This window comes from Erinaceus europaeus, chromosome 12 (genome assembly GCF_950295315.1).
Source record: "Erinaceus europaeus chromosome 12, mEriEur2.1, whole genome shotgun sequence".
Lineage (NCBI taxonomy): Eukaryota > Metazoa > Chordata > Mammalia > Eulipotyphla > Erinaceidae > Erinaceus > Erinaceus europaeus.
This window is the reverse complement of record NC_080173.1, coordinates 23,995,081-24,020,843: the sequence shown is the minus strand read 5'-3', so window position 1 is coordinate 24,020,843 and position 25,763 is coordinate 23,995,081. Positions and strand designations below refer to the sequence as shown.

General features: G+C 40.7%; 1 protein-coding gene across 30 annotated transcripts in view; it reads right to left on the bottom strand.

Annotated features, from left to right (window-relative positions):
- Positions 1-16,980: 16,980 nt before the first annotated feature.
- Positions 16,981-25,763, bottom strand: part of MAGI1 (membrane associated guanylate kinase, WW and PDZ domain containing 1) — a 721,510-nt gene continuing 712,727 nt past the window's right edge. For 19 of the 30 annotated variants that reach the window (XM_060202944.1, XM_060202935.1, XM_060202937.1 and 16 more), the window contains 2 exons: positions 24,778-24,916; positions 16,981-20,531 (listed from right to left, as the gene is read on the bottom strand). In XM_060202944.1, coding sequence (XP_060058927.1) covers positions 19,777-20,531; positions 24,778-24,916 — 894 coding nt within the window. In that variant the 3' untranslated portion in view covers positions 16,981-19,776. Of the gene's footprint in view, positions 20,532-22,649; positions 22,739-24,777; positions 24,917-25,763 lie in introns of all 30 variants that reach the window. The other 11 variants (XM_060202953.1, XM_060202959.1, XM_060202946.1 and 8 more) reach the window with 1 other exon arrangement.

Here is a 25,763-nt window from a genome sequence, read left to right as displayed (position 1 = left end):
GACTTGCCTAGTTATAACAGAATTTAAAGTACATTTTTTATCTTTAATGCAGCCTACAAAGTTAACTAATTAATCCTCATAACACCTTCTGAAGCATGTATTATTATTTACCTCAAGGTGAAGCTTCACTTAGAGGCTGAAATTTAAATCAAGGCCACTTGATTTAGTGAAATGTAACCAACTATGCAAGCAAATTTAAGGGTGGCCGTGTATGTCAGAAACTGTTCTAGAATCAAGCCTGTTACAGCTAAGAAATTTAATTTTAAAGAAATATACTCTTTTTTAATTTTTTTATTATGTTTATTTATTTATTAGATAGAGACAGCCAGAAATCAAGAGGGAACGGTTGGATAGAGAGGAAGAGAGACAGGAGTCTGATGGTGGCACACCTGGTTGAGTGCACATTCTACAGTGCTCAAGGTTTAGGTTCGAGCCCCTGGTCCCCACCTGCAAGAGGAAAGCTTTGCAAGAGGTGAAGCAGGGCTGCAGATGTCTCTCTGTCTCTCTCTCTCTCTCTATTTCCCCTTCTCCATTTCTAAGTGTATCTAATAAATAAATAAAGATAATAAAATTTTAAAAAATAAAAATAAAAAAGAGAAAGGAAGAGAGACACCTGCAGCACTGCTTCACCATTCATGAAGCTTTCCCCCTGCAAATGGGGACTAGGGACTTGAACCTTGATCCTTGCACATTGTAACATGTGCACTCAATCAGGTGCACCACCACCCAGCCCACAGCTAAGAAATTTAACAGACTGTTTTTAAAACCAACAATCTGAGAAAAATTAAGACATTATTTACTGAGACACCCACTGTTTCATAGAAGGATTTAAATCAGCAATTTTGCACAAATGCAGACTGATCTAAAATTGCATGCTCTGCAAAATTAAGATACTGATATTCTTTGAAATTATTCCCCAACAGCAAGACCCCAACAAATTTCTGTCATTTGACTGAAAGAAGATTCTTTTAACTCCAGCACTACTGACATTTGTCGCTAGTTACTTCTTTATTACACAGGTTTGTTCTATGCATTGCAGATGCTTAGCATCACCCTGCTTCCTACCTGAAGAATAGATGGCTAAGAGCATATTGCCTCTCCCCCAGTGGGACAATCAAAATGTCTCCGTGAATTGCTAATTGTCCTCTGTGGGCAATTATTACCTCTAGGTAAGAACAAGTGACTTAGATGAGAAGGTCAAAGTATTTCTCCCCAGTAGTGCACACAGGCAGAGTGGATTTAACAGAAAACAAACAAAACAATTTTTTTTTAATTCTTGTGGTTATTACTCCTGGGTCTAAACAAAGAACTCCAGGGTCCAGGTGGTGGCCCACCCAGTAAGCCAAGGCATACAAGTTACCATGCACAAAGACCTGGGTTTGAGCCTCTGCTCCCCACCTGTCCGAGAGAAGCTTCATGAGCAGTGGAGCTGGCTGCAAGCGTTTGTCACTCATGCCCTATTTCTCCCCATCTCTATTTTAATTTTAAAAAGTAATAATAATATTAGATTTCTCCATGGCATAAAGAGACTTGGATGTGCATACAGAGGTTTCCCAAGAAATGCACAAACCGGTCAGTTACATTTTGGTCCCTGGACAACTCCATCTGGAAAGAGGCTAGAAGCTGGGGTATCTATCTGCCTCAGGCGTGGAGCTTTTTCAGTCTTTCCTGATTTCCCCACTGGCAAGTCTAGTTTCCAAGGGAGGCTTGCATCCCACACAGGACATTTCTGGTCTCGCTTGCCTCCTCCAACTTTGCATCTACAAATACCAATTTTTCCCACTTTCCAGCTTAGCTGGGAGGGAAGAAGCTGAAAATTCTGTGGGCTAGTGATAATGAGTAGCTGGATATCAGCCTTTTAAAAATCAATCACTGCTTTTTTTGTCCCTCTCCAACTCCATCCCTGCTTCCTTGCCTTCTCACAACCCCTCACCCTAGAGAAGAAGCACTTGGTCTCTTAGATCAAGAGGATAAAATCATGTCATAGTTAAGTACATGATGTATACTACATGCTATACACTGAATTGTGTTCCTTCCCCAAATTCCACTGTAGTAGGGCCACAGCCAAACTATGGCTGTATTTGGCTGTATTTAAGAGATGCAGCTTCACAGAGTGGGTAGTTAAGGTTCATGGAGGTTATAAGCACGGGATTCTAACAGGAAACTACTGGTGTCCTGATAAGAAGAGGAAGAGTTATCAGAGGTGCTCAACTGCAAGCCAGAGCACTTCTCACCAAGGAATCAAACTTGAGAATCTGGTCTTGGAAGGCAAAACTCCACAAAAATGAGAAAACAAATCCTTGTGATTTAAGGTGTCCCATCCCAGGTGGTGTTATCTAAGCAGATGAATACACTATATTCTTTTTAATCTTTATTTTCTCTTTTGTTGCTCTTGTTTTTTATTGTTGCTGTAGTTATTGATGTCGTCATTGTTGGATAGGACAGAGAGAAATGGAGAGAGGAGGGGAAGACAGAGAGGGGGAGAGAGAGACAGACACCTGCAGACCTGCTTCACCGCCTGTGAAGTGACTCCCCTGCAGGTGGGGAGCTGGGGTCTCGAACTGGGATCATTATGCGGGTCCTTGTGCTTTGCGCCACCTGTGCTTAACCCGCTGCGCTACCTCCCGACTCCCCGAATACACTATATTCTTTGTTGTCATTGTTCTACAGTGTTATAGAGGTAGGGGTTATAAGTCTACTAGTAGCAAAGTACTTTGTGAGACCCGAGACTTACTCTGCAGCACTACACAAGCCACAGTTATCTGTTGATCTCTCCCAATAATGAATAAATAATGTTTTTGTCATCACTAAAGCTTTATTACTGGAAGCTGACTGTTTTGCAGATAGAGAGAGAAAACAAAGGGAGAGATACCACAGTACCAAAGCTTCCAGTGTAGTGGGGACTGATTTCAAACCTGGGTTGTGTACATAAAAAAAACAATGAGACTATCCAGGTAAGTTATCTTGTAGCTCTTTATTTAAATCTTTAAAAAATAAAAAGACAGGAGAACTCTAACACTGGCAAACAATAGGTACATTACCATGCAACTGTCATTTTGCTCCTCCGTAAAAAGAAGAGACACACTTGATTTTGCTTTTACATATTTGTGGTTATTTCAGCAAGTTTTTTTCCCCCTTTTCTTTGCCTCCAGGGTTATCGCTGGGGCTCGGTGCCTGTACTACAAATCCACTGCTCTTAGAGGCTATTTTTTCACTTTTGTTGCTCTTATTGCTTATCATTGTTGCTATTATTATTGCTGTTGTTACTGCTGTCCTTGTTGTTGGATAGGGCAGAGAGAAGTCGAGAGAGGAAGGAAAGACAGAGAAGGGGAGAGAAAGACAGATACCTGCAGATCTGCTTCACCACTTGTGAAGTGACCTCTTATAGGTGGAGCCGGGGGCTTAAACATGGATCCTTATGTCAGTCCTTGGGCTTTGTGCCATGTATGCTTAGCCCACTGCGCTACTGCCTGGACACCATTTTAGCAAGTTTTAAGATAATGGAGATATTAAATGTGGGCCAAGCTTACTGTTACTCACTGTGTTGTTATCATAGTAATCATTTCAGTAATTTCATTAATTTCCTTGTCTCCTGGAAATTTTTCCTTTGGATTATTTTCTCTACATGTGGACATGGATAATGGGTCTTTCCCATACCAATGTGTCCTGGAACCTCACATCTCCAGAGCCCTGCCCCACTAGGGAAAAACAGAAACAGGCTGGGGGTATGGATTGACCTGCCAACACCCACACCCAGTGGAGAAGCAACGACAGAAGCCAGAACTCCTACCTTCTGCACTCCCAAAACAAACTTGATCCATACTCCCAGTGGGGGAGAAGTGATAGGAAGAAGATAAGAGGACTCTGAATTCCAGATCCATCAGCACCCAGAGAGAGAGGAGGGAAAAGAGAGGGACATTTAGAAGTAGTAATATTGTCATGAATGGCTTGGAGAGGAAGAGAGGAAGGGAACTGGAAGGAAAATGGGGCAATTATGTATAAATGTAGACAGTTGTAGAGATGATGGTTGGCCCATGTCTATATCCTTAGGGTACTGTGGTGGCTTGAAATAAGGAGACTGAAGATTCAGAACTCTGGTGGTAGGAACGGTGTGGAATTATACTCCTGTTGACATGTAATTGTAAATCAATATTAAATCACCAGTAAATTTTTTTTTAAAAAAAGAAAGGAAAGCTATGCAGATATCAGATTCTGAGAAGGGGAAAGTCCTATTATTAAAAAACTGCAACCCCCACACCTATGGACATCTTTGGTAAGGGGGCCCAAAGGATTAAATGGAGGAAGGAGGCTCTCTTCAATAAATGGTGCTGGGAAAACTGGGTTGAAACATGCAGAAGAATGAAACTGAACCACCATGTATCACCAGAAACAAAAATCAACTCCAAATGGATCAAGGACATGGATGTTAAACCAGAAACTATCAAATACTTAGAGGAAAACATGGGTGGAACATTTTCTCACCTAAACCTCAAGGACATCTTTGATGAAACAAACCCAACTGCAAGGAAGACTAAAGCAGAAACAAACAAATGGGACTACATCAAACTGAAAAGCTTCTGCAAGGCCAAAGAAACTATCACACAAATAAAGAGACCCCTCACAGAATGGGAGAAGATCTTCACATGCCAAGACATCAGACAAGAGACTAATCACCAAAATATACAAAGAGCTCAGCAAACTTAGCAACAAAAAAGCAAATGACCCCATCCAAAAATGGGCAGAGGATATGAACAGAACATTCACTACAGAAGAGATCCAAGAGGCTAACAAACACATGAAAAATTGCTCCAGGTCGCTGATTGTCAGAGAAATGCAAATTAAGACAACACTGAGATACCATCTCACCCCTGTGAGAATGGCATACATCAAAAAGGACAGCAGCAACAAATGCTGGAAAGGCTGTGGGGACAGAGGAACCCTTCTGCACTGCTAGTGGGAATGTAAACTGGTCCAGCCTCTGTGGAGAGCAGTCTGGAGAACTCTCACAAGGCTAGACATGGACTTTCCATATGACCCAGTAATCCCTCTCTGAGGGATATACCCCAAGGACTCCATAACACCCAACCAAAAAAGAAATGTGTACACCAATGTTCATAGCAGCACAATTCGTAATAGCTAGAACCTGGAAGTAATCCAAGCGCCCAACAACAGAAGAATGGCTGAGAAAGTTGTGGTATATATACACAATGGGATACTACGCAGCTATTAAGAACCATGAACCCACCTTCTCTGACCCATCTTGGATGGAGCTAGAAGGAATTATGTTAAGTGAGCTAAGTCAGAAAGCTAAAGATATAGTATGGGATAATACCACTCATAAACAGAAGCTGAGAAAGAATAACAGAAAGGGAAACTCAAAGCAGGATTTGACTGAATTTGGAATAGGTCACCAAAGTAAAAACCCTGGGTTGGGTTGAGTGTGAGGACAGATGTTCAGCTTTAAGGGGGGGGGATGGAACAGTATTTTGGTGGTGGGAATGGTGTTTATGTACACTCCTATCATTCTGTAGTCATATAAATCACTATTTAATTAATATGAGAGGGGAAAAATTGATTGAACTTTTTAAACTTTTTAAATCACAGACTGAGTCTTTTTAATACATAGGCTGAGTCTTTGATATGTTGACTCTTAAAAGCTTAGACCAGGGAGAACAGAAGCAACCAGTGGCACAGCTATATAAATTATGGTAATGTTGTATATGATACAGCAAATCCTAACAAAGGAATATTTCAAGGTTAACCCAATTGTCAAATAATGTGATTATAGCAATAACAATCTATTGTCTTCTTTTAAAAATTTTTTTACATTTCTTAATTTTATTTATTCCCTTTTGTTGCCCTTGCTTTATTGTTGTTGTCGTTGTTGGATAGGACAGAGAGAAATGGAGAGAGGAGGGGAAGACAGAAAGGGGGAGAGAAAGATAGACACCTGCAGACCTGCTTCACTGCCTGTGAAGCGACTCCCCTGCAGGTGGGGAGCTGGGGGCTCAAACTGAACCGGGATCCTTATGCAGGTCCTTTTGTTTTGTGCCAGGTGCACTTAACCCATTGCACTACTGCCCTACTCCCTCTATTGTCTTCTGAAACCCTAAGACAGGATCCTCCCGCTTCCTCTTTAGAGCCTATATTTCCCCCAGTCCTGGAACCTCTTGAGTGGGGCTCACTTTCCTGCATGCTTCTCTCAATTCATACAAATGATATTGCAGCCCTAATCAACACAACGAGTATCACCTCAGCATGCTTCACTTCAGACTGTGTCCAGACAGCAGGCATAGAATGTCAACCCTTCACCCTCATTACTCCGGTGAGACCTTTCTTTCATAGGTTTCTCTAATTCCATTCCAGGAGGCTCACTTCCTAACAAAATCCCAAAACCTAGTATAGACCAGGTCCCATAAGATAGAGCATATGTTCACATATATCCATAAATTAGGGCAAAATATATACCTGGAAGCAAAAATACACAATAGTCTGTAGTGAGTTAGTATAAAGTTCATAATGAAATATTGTCTACTTAGATACCCTCCTCACCTACTTCCTATTACAGTTCTCTCACTCACTCCAAAGCTAACCTCATCAAAGCAAGGACTGCAGAAGCTGAATAAGGGCAAGAGACTGGCATACTTTAACAATGACTCTTAGTCACTATCAGGCTACCCCATAAGCTGGGGCCCTATTCAAGGAGTTCTGAGATCCCCAAACAGACATGATGGGCCTAGATTTTGAATAAATACCTCTCCATTGTTACCGGTCATCACTATCAGGAAAAATACAATCGACCCATTTGTGGGCCCTCATAGGACCTTGCCCTCAACTTGGATCAACAGAGGGAGGCTGAACAATATACTCTATTCTACACCTCAGGAAGATAGGTCCTGATATTGGGGCAGCTTGGAATGTTCCTACTTATGACCACAGAATGTGAACTCAGATCTACAGGGATTCAGAGGTCACATAGGCTCCTAAGCTGAATATGGGCCCCAGATCACATCAAATCGATGGAGTTTACAGTCAACAATATTTATATTCCTTTCCCATATTTGGGAGCTACTCTCTTCCCTGATCCAGCTTTCTGATCCTTCTGCCAGCCATGACATCACCTCCCCAGACAATAATTAGGATCCACCTGCATATTATATTTCAGGCTCAGGCAAAAAAACAAAACAAAACAATAAAACACTAGTATAGCCACAGGCCCTTTGGAATATAATGAAAATATGCCTACTAGATATCTACAAAATGGAGGGCCCCTCAACTCTTCACTTGCACTATTCCAGCCTTTAGGTTCATGATTGGTCAAAATTTTTTTTGGCTTTGTATGTTAACTCTCTTTTCAGCCACCAGGTTCCAGATGCTAGCATGATGCCAACCAGACTTCCCTGGACAGACAACCCCACCAATGTGTCCTGGAGCTCCGATTCCCCAGAACCCCACCACACTAGGGAAAGAGAGAGGCAGGCTGGGAGTATGGACCTGTCAACGACCATGTTCAGCAGGGAAGCAATTACAGAAGCCAGACATTGAACCTTCTGTATCACACACTGACCTTGGGTCCATAGTCCCAGAGGGATAAAGAATAGGAAAGCTATCAGGGGATGGGATGGGATACAGAGTTCTGGTGGTGGGAATTGTGTGAAGTTGCACCCCTCTTATCCTATGGTTTAGTCAATGTTTCCTTTTATATAAATAAAAAATTAAATAAAAAAACTGCAAAGTTATGAGCTACCATTGTACATATGAAACTTTGGGCATCCTGTGTTTAAAGGATGAAAATCATGTAGTAGTAGTAGTAGTAATAATAATAATAATAATAATAATAATAATAATAATGGGTCTTTCTCCCTAAGGGTCACAAACACATAACATGTCTTCTCTTGTGTCTATTTGTTCCTCCCATACTACTGCTTTAGTTCCGTGGTCTTGGCTCCACTTGAGGAATACACCACAATCTCGTATGACACCTTTTCCCATTTGTCTTTTCTCCTTGGAAAGCCTTCCCCGCCACCCTCCCATAGGAGGGGTGGTTGAAATTCACCCTGTGGAATTCCCCCTTCTTACATACTCATGGACATCACATAGACCTCCACAGCTCTTAACAACAGTTAAACTTAAACTCAGTTATTTAATGTCTGTTGTTGGTATGCTTCTAAAAACCCCTTCTGTTTCATTAGTTTAATCCCCCCTGCTTAGTCTGTCATTCTGACTCTTAAGTTTCAGGAAGTTTGATGCTCTTGTTGCAACACCAGTTGATGCTGAGCATTCAGCACTGTGCCTTGAAAAATATCCGTAGTATATACTAGCTAAGAAACTGCTCTAACCCAAGCTATATTTACAGAGATAGCAGAAGGAGGTAGAGTGAAGGAAGATAAAATCCCCAAGGGATAAGTGGAGAAGCTACATTATATCATTCCTTCTGGAATGGGTGACTATAGAAGACTTGTCAAATTGCTGGGTTAGAGAGACAAATGAAATTTTCACTGGTTTTGCCCCTATCAGCAACCAAAGAAATACAACTTCGTTCTAGACTTCATAACTAGTCAAACTTGAATCTCCCTTTGGTTCTGAGTTAAAACTACATGTGTCAATGGTGGGTTCTACACCACAGGCCTGGATTGACATTAGAATCTCTTTTATTAATACCATACCTTCCAGCTACATTGTATTTATTCCCAGCAGTGTTTTCCTATAGTGTTGTTTCCATTATATATATATATATATATATTTTGCTGGGGTTCGGTGCCTGCACTAGGAATCCACTGCTCCTGGAGGCCATTCCCCTACCCCCCATTTTGTTGCCCTTGTTGTCGCTATTGTCATTGTTGCCGCTGTGTTGTTGCTGCTGGACAGGACAGAGAGAGGAGGGGAAGACAAAGGGAGAGAAAGACAGACACCTGCAGACCTGCTTCACAACCTGTGAAGAGATACCCCCCCCACACACACACACACACAGGTGAGGAGCCAGGGGCTCCAACTGAGATCCTTAGGCTGGTCCTTGCACTTTGCACTTTTAACCCAATGTGCTACTGCCCAACCCCCACTGTTGTTCCCTTTAAATGTTGAGGTATTTGTGCTGTTTTTTCATAAGAATGCTACTTATTCAACCATAAAACTATTACTTTCAAGGGCAGATTTCCCAAGTACAGTGGCTATCAGGCTTATCTGACACAATTACTTTTCAGTCTCAAAGTTGTCTGCTAAAAGTAGTTGTGGGAGGGGGTAAGAAGTATAGTTAGTTTGGAAGAACTTGTTAGAAAACAATCTTTCATTCTCATGACTGCTAAATGCTAATTATTCAGTATTCTATCATAAGGTTTTTAACATACCACATGCTCCACTTAATAAAAGCATTAAAATAGCTCTCAAGTTAATTTAAGTGGAACTACTTTGGCTAAAATTTACTTTAAATGATGATGCTCTAATTTTAGTGGAGGTGATTTTACTTAGTTAAAATAAAGAAGTGAAAGACAACCACATATTCCACATGATAGTCTTACTAACATGTGGAATGTAGGTGATTAAAGCATATAAAATTGCAAATATGAAAGTAACCAAACTTTCTCTCAGACTTTGTAAGATCTATGGTGATTGGAGATCGTGGGAGGTGAGGAAGTGGGGGTGGTGTGTGTGTGTGGGGGATGCCTGTTATGTTTATATATGATTAACCACATCTTGGAATCAGAATACTGTTTATTTTAGTTTGGAAAAAAAAAAAAAACTTCTCTCAGCCCTTGCTATATTGCTAACTTAAAAAGGAAAGTTACACAAATGAGTAAAACAAACTTGCAAAAACAAATGATAATTGTCTCCTGGGTTTTGTAAGAACTAGTCCATTGGGAGACACAGAACTTCAGTGGTGGGTGTGGTGACTTACACGTACTATGCATGAGTGTGAAATTATACCCCTGAAGTTTTGTAAGTTTGGAAAAACTCTGTTAAATCACTAATTAAAAAAAAAAGAGAATAAAATTCATTGACACAGAGATTTAAAAAAAAACAACTAAAGTATGTGTTGTCAATATGTAACCCTTAAAAATATATTTCCTAGGGGCTGGGCAGTAGTGCAGTGGATTTAGTGCACATGACGCAAAGCTCAAGGACCAGTGTAGGGTTCCTGGTTCAAGCACCCAGCTCCCCACCTGCGGGGGGGGGGGGGGGAGAGGGAGGTCACTCCCAAAAAATAGTGCCTATCAACAATCAAACACAGGGAAAGTCTGACATCGAGTAGATAAAAATTAAGTAAAGTTACACAGTTTCAGAAAAATGTAGTTAAACTAAAAATTAAATGAAGTTGTATGGCTGAAAGAGGATCTGAAAAAAAAATGGGTTGGACAACGCTTCATGAGCAGTGAAGCAGGTCTGCAGTTGTCCTCTCTCCCTCCCACTCTCTTCCTTTCCCTCTCAATTTCTCTCTGCCCTGTCAAATAAAAAAGAAAGAAGGAAAGAAAGAAAGAAAGAAGGGAGGGAGGAAGGAAGGAAGGAAGGAAGGAAGGAAGGAAGGAAGGAAAAATGACCACTAGAAACTGTAGACTCAGTGCTGCCACCCGAGAACCAGAAATAATCCTGGAAGCAATATAATAAGATAAAAACAAAAGTATTCTGGTAAGCGGAGACAAGATGGTGACTCGGAGACAACGCATGGCCTGAGCTCTGCAAGGAGGCTGCTTCAAAACTGGGAAGTTTGGCCACCAGGTTCCAGATGCTAACATGATGACAACAGGATTTCCCTGGACAGTAACCCCACCAATGTGTCCTGGAGATCCGCTTCCCCAGAGCCCTTCCCCACTAGGGAAAGAGACGCAGGCTGGGAGTATGGACCTGTCAACGCCCATGTTCAGCAGGGAAGCAATTACAGAAGCCAGACATTGAACCTTCTGCATCCCACAATGACCTTATGTCCATAGTCCCAGAGGGTTAAAGAATAGGAAAGCTATCGGGGGAGGGGATGGGATACGGAGCTCTGGTGGTGGGAATTGTACCCCTCTTATCCTATGATCTTGTGAGTGTTTCCATTTTTATAAATAAATACATTAAAATAAAAAAATAAAAGTATTCTTCACATATTAACAAAGGTATAATGAAAAGGAGATATTAGAATTTAGGGTGAAAAGAAAATGAATTCTTGTAAATGGGGATGATAAAGTTGGGCCTGGGAACTTTTCAGCTGAGAAATCTTGTCTCATCTGAGATTTTTCTTTTCTATTCCTTTTTAATGTCTTTATTTTTTATGCCACGAGGGTTATTGTTGAGGCTTTGTTTCTGCACAAATCCACTCTTCCTGGCAGTCATTTATTTTTCTTTTTAATCTTTTTATTAGACAGGACAGAAAAGTTGAGAGGAAAGGGAGATAGAGACCCCTGCAGAGGCCAGGTGGTGGCGCATCAGATTAAGCGCACACATTATAGTGTGCAAGGACCCAGGTTCAAGTCTCTGGTCCCCACCTGCTTTACAAGTGGTGAGGCAGGGCTGCAGGTATCTCTCTATCTCTATCTTCCCCTCCCCTCTCAATTTCTGTCTCTATAAAATAAAATAAATTATCTAAAAGAGAGAGAGAGAGAGAGAGAGAGAGACCTGGGGGTCGGGCAGTAGCACATTGGATTAAGTGCACGTGGCGCAAAGCGCAAGGACCCACGGAAGAATCCCGGTTCGAGCCTCAGGCTCCCCACCTGCAGGGGAGTCGCTTCACACGTGGTAGCAGGTCTGCAGGTGTCTATCTTTCTCTCCTCCTCTCTGTCTTCCCCGCCTCTCTCCATTTCTGTCTTGTCCAACAACAACAACATCAATAACAACGATAATAATGACCACAACAATGGTAAAACAGCCAGGGTAACAAAAGGGAAAAAATAGCCTCCAGGAGCAGTGGATTCATGGTGCAGGCAATGAGCCCCAGCAATAACCCTGGAGGCAAGAAAGAAAGAGAGAGAGAGAGAGAGAAAGGGAGAGAGAGAGGTAGATGATGCACCACAACTTCATCACTTATGAAGCCCTCACTTGCAGATGGGAACCAAGGGCTTGACCCCTGGCCCTTGAGCATGGTAACCTGAGCACTCAGAACTAAGTACTGCCTGCCCCCACCCATTCAATGATTGGTTTTCCGGCACCAGTACTAGCCCATACCGAGGTCACTCCCAGTCTTCTCCAAACCCTCCTCACTGTCAGGCTGAAGCTGCAGGGCTCTCGCCCTTCCCCGCCCCAGCACACGTACAGCTCACCTGTGTCCTGGTACAACTCTCCCAAGGCCTCTTTAAAATTCAAAACGGGGCTGGAGGGAAAGATGGCACCACAACAGCACGAGGGGCTTGCATGTGAGAAGTCCCGGCCTTGCTTATTATACCTGCGACCGCACATGCCAGAACTGTGCATTGTCACGGTCTCTCTTGCCCAATCAAACGAAAGAAAGAAAGAAAGAAAGAAAGAAAGAAAGAAAGAAAGAAAGAAAGAAAGAAAGAGAGGGAGAGAGGGAGGAAGGAAGGAAGGAAGGAAGGGAGGGAGGGGGGACAACCCCGTAAATACAAGGGGTTGGAAATTAGTCACCCAGTAGTGCGCACTTTACCGTGGAGGACCCGTGTTCGGAGCCCAGGACCATAGCATGGGAGCAGGGGCAAAGCAGGAGCTGCACACGAGGTTTCACAGTGCTGTGGTGTCTTATCTTTCTCGCTCGCTCCCTTCCTCCCTGTCTGCCTGTCCTCCTCTGAAACAAAAAAAAAAGGAAAAAAAGGAAAGAAATGGGGGCGGTGGTGCGCCCGGTTACGTGCACATAGTAATAAGCACTAGGACCCGGGCAAGGGTCCGGGTTCGATCCCCGCCCCCACCTGCAGTGGGGACGTTTCACCAACTAGAAGCAGGTCTGCAGGTGTCTATTTTTTCTCTCCTCCTCTCTGTCTTCCCCTCCTCTTTCAATTTCTCTGTTCTGTTCAAATAAAATGGAAAAAAAAAAGGCCGCCAGATGCGGTGGCTTCTAGTGCTGGCACCGAGCCCCAGCGATAACCCTGGAGTCCAGAGAGAGAGGGGGAGAGAAAGGGGGGGAAAAGGGGGGGGGGGAGACTACCGTGAGTCAGCGGCAAAGAATTAAAACGCTCAATACAAGACTCAGCTGGTTCTTCATGGTGCATCTATTCAGAAGCATATTTCCTCACACACAGGCTCGCGTCCCTTGATCCCCAATCTCGCGGTATCTCCGATTAATTACCCACACGCGAACTGCTTGCTATTTGGTTCCTATGTATGTTGCTCCTACTATCTGAAATGATGTCCTATGAACCTTTTTTTTTTTTTTTCTGCCATCAGAGTGACTGTTGGGGCTTGTTAACTATATTACAATTCCACTGTTCCTAGTGGCCTTTCTTTCTTTCTTTCTTTCTTTATTTCTTTCTTTCAATCTAGTAGAAGGTGAGAGAGACAGAAACTTGCAGCACTGCTACAAGGCTTGTGAAGTTTTCCATATGCCGTGGGGACCAAAGCTCGAACTTGGGGCCTCCTGTATGGTAATGTGTACAATAACACCTTTACCACCACCCAGCCTCCTATGAAATCTTCTGTCAGTAAAATAATCTAAGACAATTACCAAATAACACACATACACACACACACACACACACACACACACACACACACACACACACACACACACACGGAAAAACTTAAGTGAAAAGCAGGAATGACAAACACTTAAGACTTGCCTAGAGCTGATTTCGATGAGGGAGTTTGGTGGGGTTCTGCTCTGCTCCAGGTGCCACAAAATGTCCATGCAGAATGGAAGTTCTGCTTTTTGGCTAGTGTCATGAAATCACAAAGCAAGATCCATGCAAAACACCAGTTGTACTTTTTGACTTTTATTGTGAAATCAGAAAATCTCTTCAAATTTATTTCCATGAGTGGGACATATGCACTAATATGTCTTTGGGAAATGAAGTGGTGTGAGCTTTCAAAATGCAATGGATGCCTGTATCTGTATACCTTTCTCTACAAAACTATGTTTTCTTTTAAAAAATTATTATTTATTTGATAGAGACAGTCAAAGATCAAGAGGAAGGCTGATATAGAGGAAGAGAGACAGAGAGACACCTACAGAACTGCTTCACCACTCCTGAAGTTTTCCTCCTGTAGATGGGGCCTGGATCCTTGAACCCAGGTCCCTGCACAATGTAACACCTGTGCTCAACTAGGTAAACCACCAGCCAGCACCCCCCTCCCCCAACTGTTATCTTTTCAACATCAGGAAGTGGGTATTTGTAGTGTCACCACACATATGATGCAGTTATTCCTCAATCTGAGAAACAGAGTCATAAGCCTTGCCTACTTGTACATGTAGAAAATATTAGCTATTCAGAACTACTTTCCCTTCAAACTCTATGATCTGAGGTTGAAACTTTATTCCCCAAGCAATAAATATACGAAAAAGGACAGAACTTACTGATCTGCTATTTATGAGTGCAGACCATATCATTATTTCCTCAAGTGGGATGCCAATGGAGGCTTCAGCCAGGAAGAAAAGGAGGAAAATGGTCACATGAAATATTTGCATACTTACTAAAACCTTCTTGCTTAAATCATATTTTAGATAAGATCTTATTCTTTGGGTTCTCATCACCAATTGCTTGCTCTAAAGTAAAATCATCCTATTCCATGCTCCACAGTGGACAAAGATACTACTGGAAGGAACCAGTCCAAAAATTTTTTTCATAGAAGACACCCTCCTTGTTTTTAGAAATTTTATTTATGTACTGGATAGAGATAGAAATTGAGAGGGAACGAAGAATTAGGGACACCTGTAGTACTGTTTCACCATTTGTGAAGCTTCCCACCTACAAGTGGGGACTGGGGGCTTGAACCCAGGTCCTTGCTCACTATAAGGCACACATCTTTAAGTCACACTAAATAATTGTTTTGCAAAGGTTTCAGCTTACGCCATTTCTTTTCTGAGAAGCTTATAGTGGTGTATATTCTCAAAGTGGCAGAGCTTATTGTGCTGACCACCACACTGCTAATAACATCTGATTTTAAGAAAAATCACCAGGAGAACTTGAAAGGGTTCTCCCTTTCATGATTAATGCAGACCATCAAAGGTGGTCTTGGACTGACCACCAGCAGGGACAGTTCTGGCAGTAAAAACTGAATCTCGGCACATTCTTTTTAGTGTGCCTATTTATAGTGTGGAAGGCTAAGAGCTTGTGCAATATAAGGGCTTTCCAAATTGCTCCAATTGTCTGTTAAGCTAGGGACCATTCCTTAACAAAAGAGACAGTAGGGAAGTGAGCACTGTTTATAGTTACCAGGAAGGCAAAAAGTAAAAAAAATAAATAAAATATAATAAAGGACAGCAACAGGAATGGATTATAGCCCTCCTACTAAACACAGTTATTTTTTTGAACATCCAGCAGCTTAGAGCCTTTAAGAAAACTCTAACAACCAAGTCACACTAAGGGGGGAAACCTGCATGAAGGAAATTGTAAAGTTACTAGAAATTATATGATCAAACCAGGATGCATGTTATTAATTGGCTAAACTTTGCATTTGGTACAATTAATTAGGAGTATTTCGTAGCTTCATATGCAACTCTTTTTCCAAGTTATGCTTTGAGATGGTTTTTATGTTAATTTTTACAGCACGGCACTTTTGTTTCATATTTCAAAACACTGTTAGGCATTATTATAATAGTAAATTAGTATGAGCTACACTGTTAACTTTGTTTTTATTTTATTTTCATTAGTTATTTAATTTTGATTTACATAAGTATAAGATAACAAGGGTATAATTCCACTGTTAATTTAACTTTGCGTTTAAAACAGAAGGCTTTCTTTTTCCATTTTAATAGAATGGGAAAATCTTTTCTTCATTTTGATTGTGAAATAAGCCAGCACAAGATAAACAGCAGAAGAGTCACTGTCATGCAGAAAATCCTTCTCAAACATTAAAAAAATATTAAAGACCTTACTCAAAATCACAATACAGGGCAAGAGAGAGAGTATAATGTCTATGCCTAAGGCTTTGAACTCTCAGGTTTAATCCCTCACTCACTATAAACCAGAACAAAACAGTGCTGTTTTAAGGGCCAGGAGGTGGTGCACCAGGTTAAGCACACATAGTAGTAAGTGCAAGGATCCACTCAAGGGTCCAGGTTCAAGCCCCAGCTCCCCATCTGAAGTGGTAATGCTTCACAAGAGGTGAAGCAGGACTAGGACTGCAGTTGTTTATGTTTCTCCCTATCTCCTCCTCCTCTCTGCCCTTCCTATCCAATAAAATGGGGGGGGGGGGGTTTGGCCTCCAGGAGCAGTGGATTCATAGTGCACGTACCAAGACCCAGCAATAACCCTGGAGGCAAAAACAAAACAAACAAAAACCAGTGCTGTTTAATGAAAATAAGTAACAGTAAATTGCAGTTACACAGGAAGTGATAAGCTCTTATGTTTATACGTTTTACATGAACTGATGAAGCTCTTGGCTTGGTAGACTATGCTTATCATTCGTAGGTTTTGCAATACTATGCTACTCAAGCTTTCTGATACAGGGCCAGTGAACTAGCTCACTTGGATAATGTGTTGCTTTGCCATGTACATGACCCAGGTTCAAGTCTGGCCTCCATGGCATTGAAGGAAGCTGTAGTGCCGTGGTCTCTTATACCTTATTACCTCTGCTCTCTATCAGAAACAAAGACCTTTCACATACACACAATAAGCTTGGGATATTGCTAAAGGCACATTCTGAATCAGTAGGTCTAGATCTAGAGTGGGGGCTGCAAAACTGCATTTCTAATATATTTCCTAATGACTATAACACAACTGATCTACAGACTACATCTTCAATAGCAACACTTCCCTGCTACAAAGCTGTAATTCTTTTTCTCTCAGCAGAATGGCCCACTAACTCATGGAGTTGGAAGCCAGACACTCTCACTTGATTATTTGACCCCAATACCTTTGAAACGAAACTGACACAAGAAAGATTATCAATCCAAAAGCAGCACTGGTTATGGAATGCATACATTTCCATGTATTTTTACAGTAAAAATGCATTAAAAAATCTTTCACAAAAGAAACTTAAAAAATACAAGTAGGGTATTGACCCCCCCCACACACATTCTTCTGGGTATCAGCTATGTATTGGGTGGGAGAGAATTCCTAAATGATTTGATTTAATCATACAAAAATATTCATCAAGGCATTTACATGAAGTGGGGTTAGGGAAAACAGGGTCACAAGAATTAGTCTCCAATTTAAGGTTACAGTAGTTTAAAGTAAACTTTTATCTTCCTGCTTAATGTAGAGTAGCCATACAGTACAATATTCCCAAAGCAAATCAGATACTTAGGGTGTTGGGACTCAGGTGAAACTGCCACACCAAAAGTCTTTCCAAACCAAGATAAGACCATGTAGATGGTACACAAATTTAAAAAATGTCAAATATCATCTATGATAAAAAAAAAAAAAAAAGACAGCAAGATATTAACTTCAGGATGTGCTCAAAAAAAAAACTACTTTGTTTTCACTTAAACTTCTGGTTCCCAACTGAAAGCTGCAATCACTTAACATCACAGATTTTGATAGAAATAGTGAAAAAAAATCTTAGCAGTGAAGCCTGAGGAGTAAAATTCCCAAGTTGGCTCGTAGGAAATTAATGAAAAAGAACATCATTATTCAGTTGTACTCTCTTTCAGCCATACTACTACAGCTCTGTGTATGCTGTGTATGGAAAACTTTGATAATGAAAATAGCAGTCAGAATTTTTTTCCTCTCTTTTAGTTATAGAATGTTCATTGTGCATGTCCCAGGAAAGGAACTTGTTCTGTGAATGTTCACACAACTACATCTACTCATTCTAATGTTATATATAAACCCATAAGTCAAATAAAGCTATGAACAATGTAATATTTATATATGCATAGTGTTTTATAAAAGATTGGCCCACATACTGCTTTTCATCAATACAGAAAGAGCATTAAGTCCATAGCACACTGCAAGAAATGAATGAAGAACAGAGAATACAAACAATAATTCACAAGCAGGCTCACTGTGGAGGAAATGATGATATTCAACTGAACTAAAGCTTTAGAGAATTACTTATAGTCTCCCTTTAAAACAAATTTACATACCTGATTTTAGTTTACATTAAAATATATCCCAATGAATGAATTTGTTCTATATTCAGAAATATAAACACATACCACATTCCTCACAGCTAGAATTTTTTTCATAAATTCTCTTTTATACAAAGAAAAAAAGGCAACAGTTGTTGTTTTTTTTTTTTAACAGGCTCTTAATTACAATTTTAACTCTGTACACAATAATTTGCTGGTCTTCTCTCTCTTTTTTATTTTTTCCTTTTTTAAACAGTACCCTAGAACAACAGTGATTGACTTGCAAAGTTTTGTGTCTATATGGAAAATGAAAAACAGTACTACAGAAATTGTAAGCAGCAGTTTGCTGTAGTGATCCACCAGGTACAAGCAAACGTTTTGGCTCAGCTAGGCAATAATCCATCTTAACCATCTTGGAGCTACAGCTGACCCAACCGCACTTGTGGGACTGCAGAAAGAATGGGCCTTTTAAAATAAAAATTGATTATCTTATTATGCTGTGCAAAGACTAAAATGACAGGTTCATGAGGGCAGGTTTGCAACTAGATCTAGAATCAACGGGATCTTATCCTTTTTTTCCCTCTTCAATTATCCTGGAGACTCACCCTTCCTCCCCACCGCCTTTCCTGCCTTCTTTTTCTCCCTGTATGAGTTCAAAGAGAAATTGGCGTTTTTAAGAATTAGTAGCCCCAAACTCTCACTTTAAGAAATATCAACAGAGAAGTTCCTTCTAAAACCAACACTAATCCCCTCCTTCTTGCATTTACAAAGGAAAACCATGAGCTTATGCTGACATAGTTTATTGTTAAGTTAAATGGGAATACATTTTCTCTACTAGGGATTCCTATGGCTCCTTCATACTGGGTATATTCCATCTACCATTCAATTTCAAATCAAACAAGTCAACACAGAGTGCTTATTGTCCATCCCCTCAAGTAGCTGAGCAAAGCTCTGATGGCACTGCCTTAATAAGATCTTGTTAGATGTTGATGATGCTAATGAACTTGACCATCTGTGCTAATGGAGGTCAACCTTCTCTCTGTGCCTTTCTATGGCCAGAGAGAACAAACTTTTCTGAACCAATTGTAACTTGAGAGCATACTTTTTTTGTGCTGTACAGTTTATCTATAAATATCCTTCATTCCCAATAGTAGTATCTTCATACAGTTTGCATAATTTTGGGATTATCAGAAATTGTAATCCATCCCACGAATCCTCAACTTTTACAAATATAACCTTTGCAAAAACTAACTACAATTATCACACTATACCACTACATGGTTTATGTCAAATTAATTAAACTTAATCAATGATTTCCCTTGCTTAGAGAAAAATCATCAACAGCCTCATTTTACCAGGAGAGATAAAGACTGCCCCCAAAGGGAACAGTTCTTGGCAATTCTACAGTCTGTGTAGAAACAAAATTCATATTCCTTTGGGGCAGCATTTGGCAAATAATCTTCAAAAAATATGCATTTAAAAATACTTTCTTTAATATTATACATCAGGCACACTTTTCATATATATCTTTTCTTATAAGATTTCAAATGCATAAATGTTTGTTGCTATTCATAGGGTCACCAGGAATCAGATGCTTCTCTAGGTAAGAAATGAAATCACTTCAGGTTTGTGGCCTTTCTCTTAGAACCTTTGACATGGTAAAGGTTGGAATGTGATTCAGTGTCTCAGATACTGAGGTCAGTGCTACATTCTTTGTAAGGTCGCCTTCTCTGCTCTGGGGGATGTCTGGAACTTCTGCCCACATCCTGCTTCTGACTTGTCTCTTCCCTCTCCCGGTGGCTCACTTTGTCCTCTCTGTTTCTTTTCTCAAGTGATCGCTCTCTCCTCCGTTCAGGGGACCGTGTTCGTCTCCGGTCAGTGGATTTTGCTCTCCTCTCAGGTGAGCTGCCTCTCCTTCGATCTGGAGATCTTCTCTGATCTAACAGTCTTTCAAGAGACCTCCTACGACGACTGGGTGAACTATCTCTTCTGCGGGTTGGTGACCTCTCTCTTCTCTTCTCTGGAGAAATCTCTCTCCATTTCTCATGCTTCTCTCTCCTTTCCAAAGTATTGTCAGCACTTCGGGTGCCCTCCCTCCGCTTCTCTGGAGATCTCTTCTTGGGACCATTGGTCACCATTCTCTCAGGTTGTGCTTCTCTTCGCCCCTCTGGCATCCGGTCCTTGGGTCTGTATGTCCCACTATCAGGTTTTCTACAAGTTCCGTTCCATGTGTGATGTTCATTGGGTTGCCTGCTATACTCTCCGTTGCCTTTTGGATCTTTCACATGTGCCCTCTTTTCCCCATGTGGTGATGATTTGTGAAGATCGGGTGAATAACTGGACTCCAATGATGGACGCTGGCGGTGGTCAAGTGGCCCAGCCCTCATTTCCGGAACACCTTGTGGAGCGGTGCAGGGGCCGTTGCGGTCGTTGCTTGGGTCTGCAAGGAAGAGAAATGAGAGCAACAGTTTGGTAGAAGGCTCTATTGTTCCTATCCCCACTCCCCCACCTGAGATCCCATTAGTCACAACAAACACACAACTGTTAGAGCAGTCAGAATCAAAGCCAACTGAGTCTTTGTTAATTTAACTGTAACTAGTTTGGGTTAAAGACCAGTATTTGTGGCTTTAGCATTTAGCCTATTTCCTTTACTCAGAATATAGATAATTAAAGAACCTATATTGATAAAAAATGACCCTGATTTTAGTAAAGTCGTAACCCAAACTGTCTAGAAGTATCAAACATCCCCATTTAAAAATTAGCCCTTGCTCTTCTCAGCCAACCCTTCTGTCCTCCCCACCCTACCCTTCCCTCACCCCTCATGATAGGAAATAGCATTTTAAAAATAGTTGTTTTGATTTGCTTAAAAATAATCTGAGTTAATGACCTGAAGAAGTATGAGGGTACTTTCTGGAGTATAGAAATAGTCTGTGTTTTGATTTAGAAAATGGCTACACAAGGAGGTAAGAACATTACTGTACTATACATTTAAATTTTATGTATGCATTGTAATGTATGCAAAGTTTATTTCTACTCTAAATAAACCTATGGTTGTAGGGTAGGGGACTAGAGAGGCAGCATACAGGTCAGAAGTAGATGGTGAATATGGCATATACGCAAGGCTGTCATCATTCTCTTTATCTTTGTGTACATTAATTAATTTCCCTACTTTTGTGTAAATTTAAATTTTAAAAACGTGGAAGTCTTCTGTCAGAGAAAAGGGAGTAGAAATGAGACTGCGAAGATATATATTTGATGGGGTTTAGATAGTTTTTATGTTTAGAAGTACTGTCGTTATTCTAAACATAATGGCAGCAATTACATCTGTAAGCCATGAGGTTACTGAACTGTTTCTAACAACAGAAAGATATTTATAGATCTGAAACAGGGCATTCCAGAAGGGCTCCTACTTACCATGGAACTATTTGACACAAAACTGCAAGTTTTATAGATTCGTATAAGTTCAGAAATTCATAGTTTTCTAAGTAGGAGTCGATGAGAACTCTTTTCAAAGGGATGCTTTGTTGCACCTAGACCCAACTCGCAACACACTACACCAGGCCAGACAAGAAGCCTGAAGTGATGTGCTACAGTGGGGAAGACCAATCTGAGTGACAAAGAGGAAGAAATCATAGGCACTCTTTAAGGGTCTCTCAGGAGGCAACAAAGTCAACATTGGGGAATTAATCTATTTCATAAGTGATTTTTAGAAATCTAGGGTGAGTTTTAAGAAAAGCAGAAATATAGAGTAGGGACTGGCAAACTTTTTCTGTAAAGGGTCAAATAATATTTTTGGCTCCACAGGCCACACAGTTGGTGACGTAACTAAATTAGAGAGCACACAGAAGAAATGGGTGTGGCTACGTATCAGTAAAGCTTTACTTACAATAACAGGCTGTGGGGGGCTGGAAGATAGCTCACTTGGCAGGGCCTTGCTCAGCACATGGTTTGGGTTTGAGCCCAGGCACCACATGGGAGTACCCCAGCAACAAGGGTAGGCTTCCACGCTGTGGTGTCTCTCCCTTTTTCTATCTATCTGAAATTAAAAGAATGAAAAGTCGGCCGGGGAGTGGTGAAATCACCTATGCTCTAGACCCTTGTGCTGAAAACAAAACAAACAAACAAACAAAAATTACAAGTTATGGATAGGATCTGGCCTGTAGGTTGCTATTTACTAAGAGGTGAATATGTGAGCTATGGAAGTTTCATCTTCCTATCTAGAAAAGTCCTATTTACTTAAATAAGATCTCTGTAGTATATTTTGTTTTTTTTTTAAGTGCATATACTCTACTTGAATTAGCACAAACAGTTGCTTATGAAATGGGGATGAGAAGATAATTAGATTACTATTTTAAACCTAATCCTGGGGTTTCTTATGTGTACTTTCAGATAAGGGAGTAGGGGGCAAGACTTCAATAGGGTCAGCAGTGTACTTACAATTCAAAGAACGCAGGGTGCTCAGAATGAATTGCCAAACATATCAAAATAGAGCTAAGCAGAAGCAATGAGGAAATTAGGCCACAGCACAGAAACACCTAGTATTGATTGAGCTACAAACCGTAGTTTGATTATGGCCCATTAGGTAGAAGCAAGCCTCCCCGAGCTTTTCATTTCTCATACATGCAGCGATATTGGGAGGTATCATCGCTGTAGAAGAGAGGGCCCAGCACCAAGAACAGTCAGAAAGAGAAAGAAAGAGAAAAAAAAAAGTTGAACATTTAGATTCCCTATAACAAAGAGGAAAGAAAAAAAATCTGCATTTGTTAACATAGGGCAAAGAGAGTTTATTTGTCCAGTCAGACAGTCTAAGGCAACACTCAAATAAGGCTGCAGAGACCGCAATCAGAACAACGACATTTTAAGACAGCCATAGAAGGTGACTCAAGAACCCAGACAATGGATGCATCCTGTTTTCTTACTTTCTTTCTTTTTTTTTTTTCCAAACAACTGGAACAGTGACAGGCTGGCATAGGAGAACATTAACAATAAACAACAAAAGAACAGAGTTCCCTCCCTCCCCCACCCCCAAGACCGCGGCAGTTAAATTAAGTACAAAAAACTCATTACAAAAATAGCCTCACAGAGAAGCAGGTCCCAATTAAGTCAGAAAAATATTGGAACTTAATATTATAACCCATTTGTGACTCTAATCAGTAGAATTAGAGAGATTTAGTCCAAATGACACATGGAGACATTACAGCAGCACAACCCTGGCATGTTCAACCCTTCTTGGAAAACTAAGTATTTAAAAGATCTTTATTTATTTATTTAAGCCCAAAGAACATTTGTTAGTGTTGGATTTTCATCCTCAGTGCAACAAACACAGGTTTTGAGAAGGTACACAGGTTACTGATGATGACTCTCAAATGAAATATCACATCCAACAGAAGCATAGGGAGACAGAAAAGGGAGACAATGTTACACAGTTTCAGTGGCATCATTACACCTACTGGTTAGAGGTTTAATACAGTTCACAGTTGTGGCATCTTAATGTCAATTTACCTCCTCTGTATCTGAAGGAGCTTCATCTGATACCCACTCACCACCTTGTACCCCTTACACTTTGTACCTGTATGTTCAACACCTGGGAAAGCTGACCTCCAAAGAAGTTAGTCTTCTCCTTGAGTTATTTCTAAATTAAGGATCTCATCAAGTTCAAAATGCAAGTAGGAATTGCGCAGAATGACTTTCAGAAAAGAAGGTGATAACAGATAAATCCCTAATAAAGGGGACCAACGTATATTGGAATAATTCAATCACAGTTTCTATAGAAACTTTTGTAGACCTTTGGTTGGGAAAAAAGCCCTACATCTAGGGCATAATTCTTTTTATTTTTAATTTTAAACAAAAATATCAAATAAATAGGATGTAATAATTATACAATATTTTGCTGTCAGAACACTAAGCTATGTAATGATCATCATTTACTCAAATCATGTCTATCACTATGCAAAGGAACTCTATATATAACCTGGCTTTCCCCATAGGAAAGGTATATACATAACATGTTTCCCTCATGATGAGCACTGGGAATCAATTTCATCCTTTATTGTCTAAAAACATATGGCTAATATATCAACAGTTTTGTTTCTTTCAAAGTAGTGGGCTCAGGTGATCTGATTTGGGGTAAAAACCAGTGGGGGACTGTAGGGGTGTGGGGGATGCAGAAGTGTTGTATACAGATAGGAAAGGCGTGAGAAGGCCCCCAAATCTCCTTAAACTTTCACGCCTCTTAAATAAAAACATCAAGTAACAAAAAGAAAAAAAGAATTTTTTTTTTAAAAAAGAGAGAATTGTGCCTCAACGTATCACTCAGGAAATCTGCTTTCCTACTTCTTAAAAGGAGTGTAGTCATTTTGTGCTAACAATTGGATCTGAGAAACAGTTTGGCACAGTTCAAACAAACATTCCTTCGCTCTTGGTCGGACTAGACAAAATGTTCTCTCTGATTATCAGAAAGGGGGCTATAAAGATCTTGTCTTAGGCCATGCCCCAGTCCATGTAAGCAAACAAAAGGATGAAATGTGTAGAGATTTTAGAACAAGCGAGGCAAATAATCACATGGTGCAAAAGGCTGGTAAGACACTGGTGAATAGGGAAAACAAAGACTTTCCTGCTGCAGTTCTGGAGACAAATTCATGGAGTCATGCCAGGGAAGGAAGGAATGTTTTCATAGTTTGACCCACCATATTCTGGTACTGAGCCGTCTCCTCGCTTCAGAAACAGACGCACTCTGCGGCCACCATTCTTTATCAGTTCTATAGCGCGAGAATGCTTCATATTTTTGGTGGTCTCGCCATTGATCTCTAAAATTTCATCTCCAATCTGCCAAAACAAGAGAAAATAAAGTGAGATTGCAATAGGGTTCTACCAGCAATTGAAGTAGTTTATAACCTAAAATCTTTGATTCATTGATTTGCCAAATGTCTGTTGGATAGTATGCCAGCTCCCCCTGGCTTCTGCTTAACCATATGCCTATATAGGGATAGATTTAATCCCCTTCAAAGCTTTGGTCTATTTACATAAATCACTTTTACATTTACATAAAGCACCACACTCCCTCCAGGGCATTGGTGGTTCAGTGATAGGATTCTCGCCTGCTCCGCCACCTCCTTGTCACACTCTGATTTTCACCAGTCACTTTTCTCTCCACCCTCTCTATATCACATCCTGTTTCCATAAAAAGAGCTGCTCTTCTGATTAAAGACACTTGAAAATTGCTTTCCGGCTCCGAGAGTTCCAGAGTGTATTTCCTGCGAAGTTAGTGCGGCAGGAGTTCCTGATCCCTCTCCCACGCAGCAGCCTAGATCGGCTCCAGTTGAGTTCTCTCCAACCCAGAGAGCACTAGCTCGGGAAGAAGTACCCTCAGGCTATCCCGGCAAATATCTATTGAATGCGCTCTGGAAAATATTCAGACACTTAGGGTTGCACAATGGAAAAAAAAAAAAAAACTCCCCTTGTGGACATAACATTCTAACTCAAAAAAATATAATTAAAAATAATTTTAAAAACTTCATATAATGCATACTAGATAGAAAAAGGGAAATAGAAAAAAATAGAGCAGTAAAGGAATATTAATTGTTGAGAAAGATGTTGGAGGCATGGTCCCCAATATATAACCTCCTTGTATCTTGTATCCTTGTATCTTGTGTAGTTACATCTTGTTGGTTGA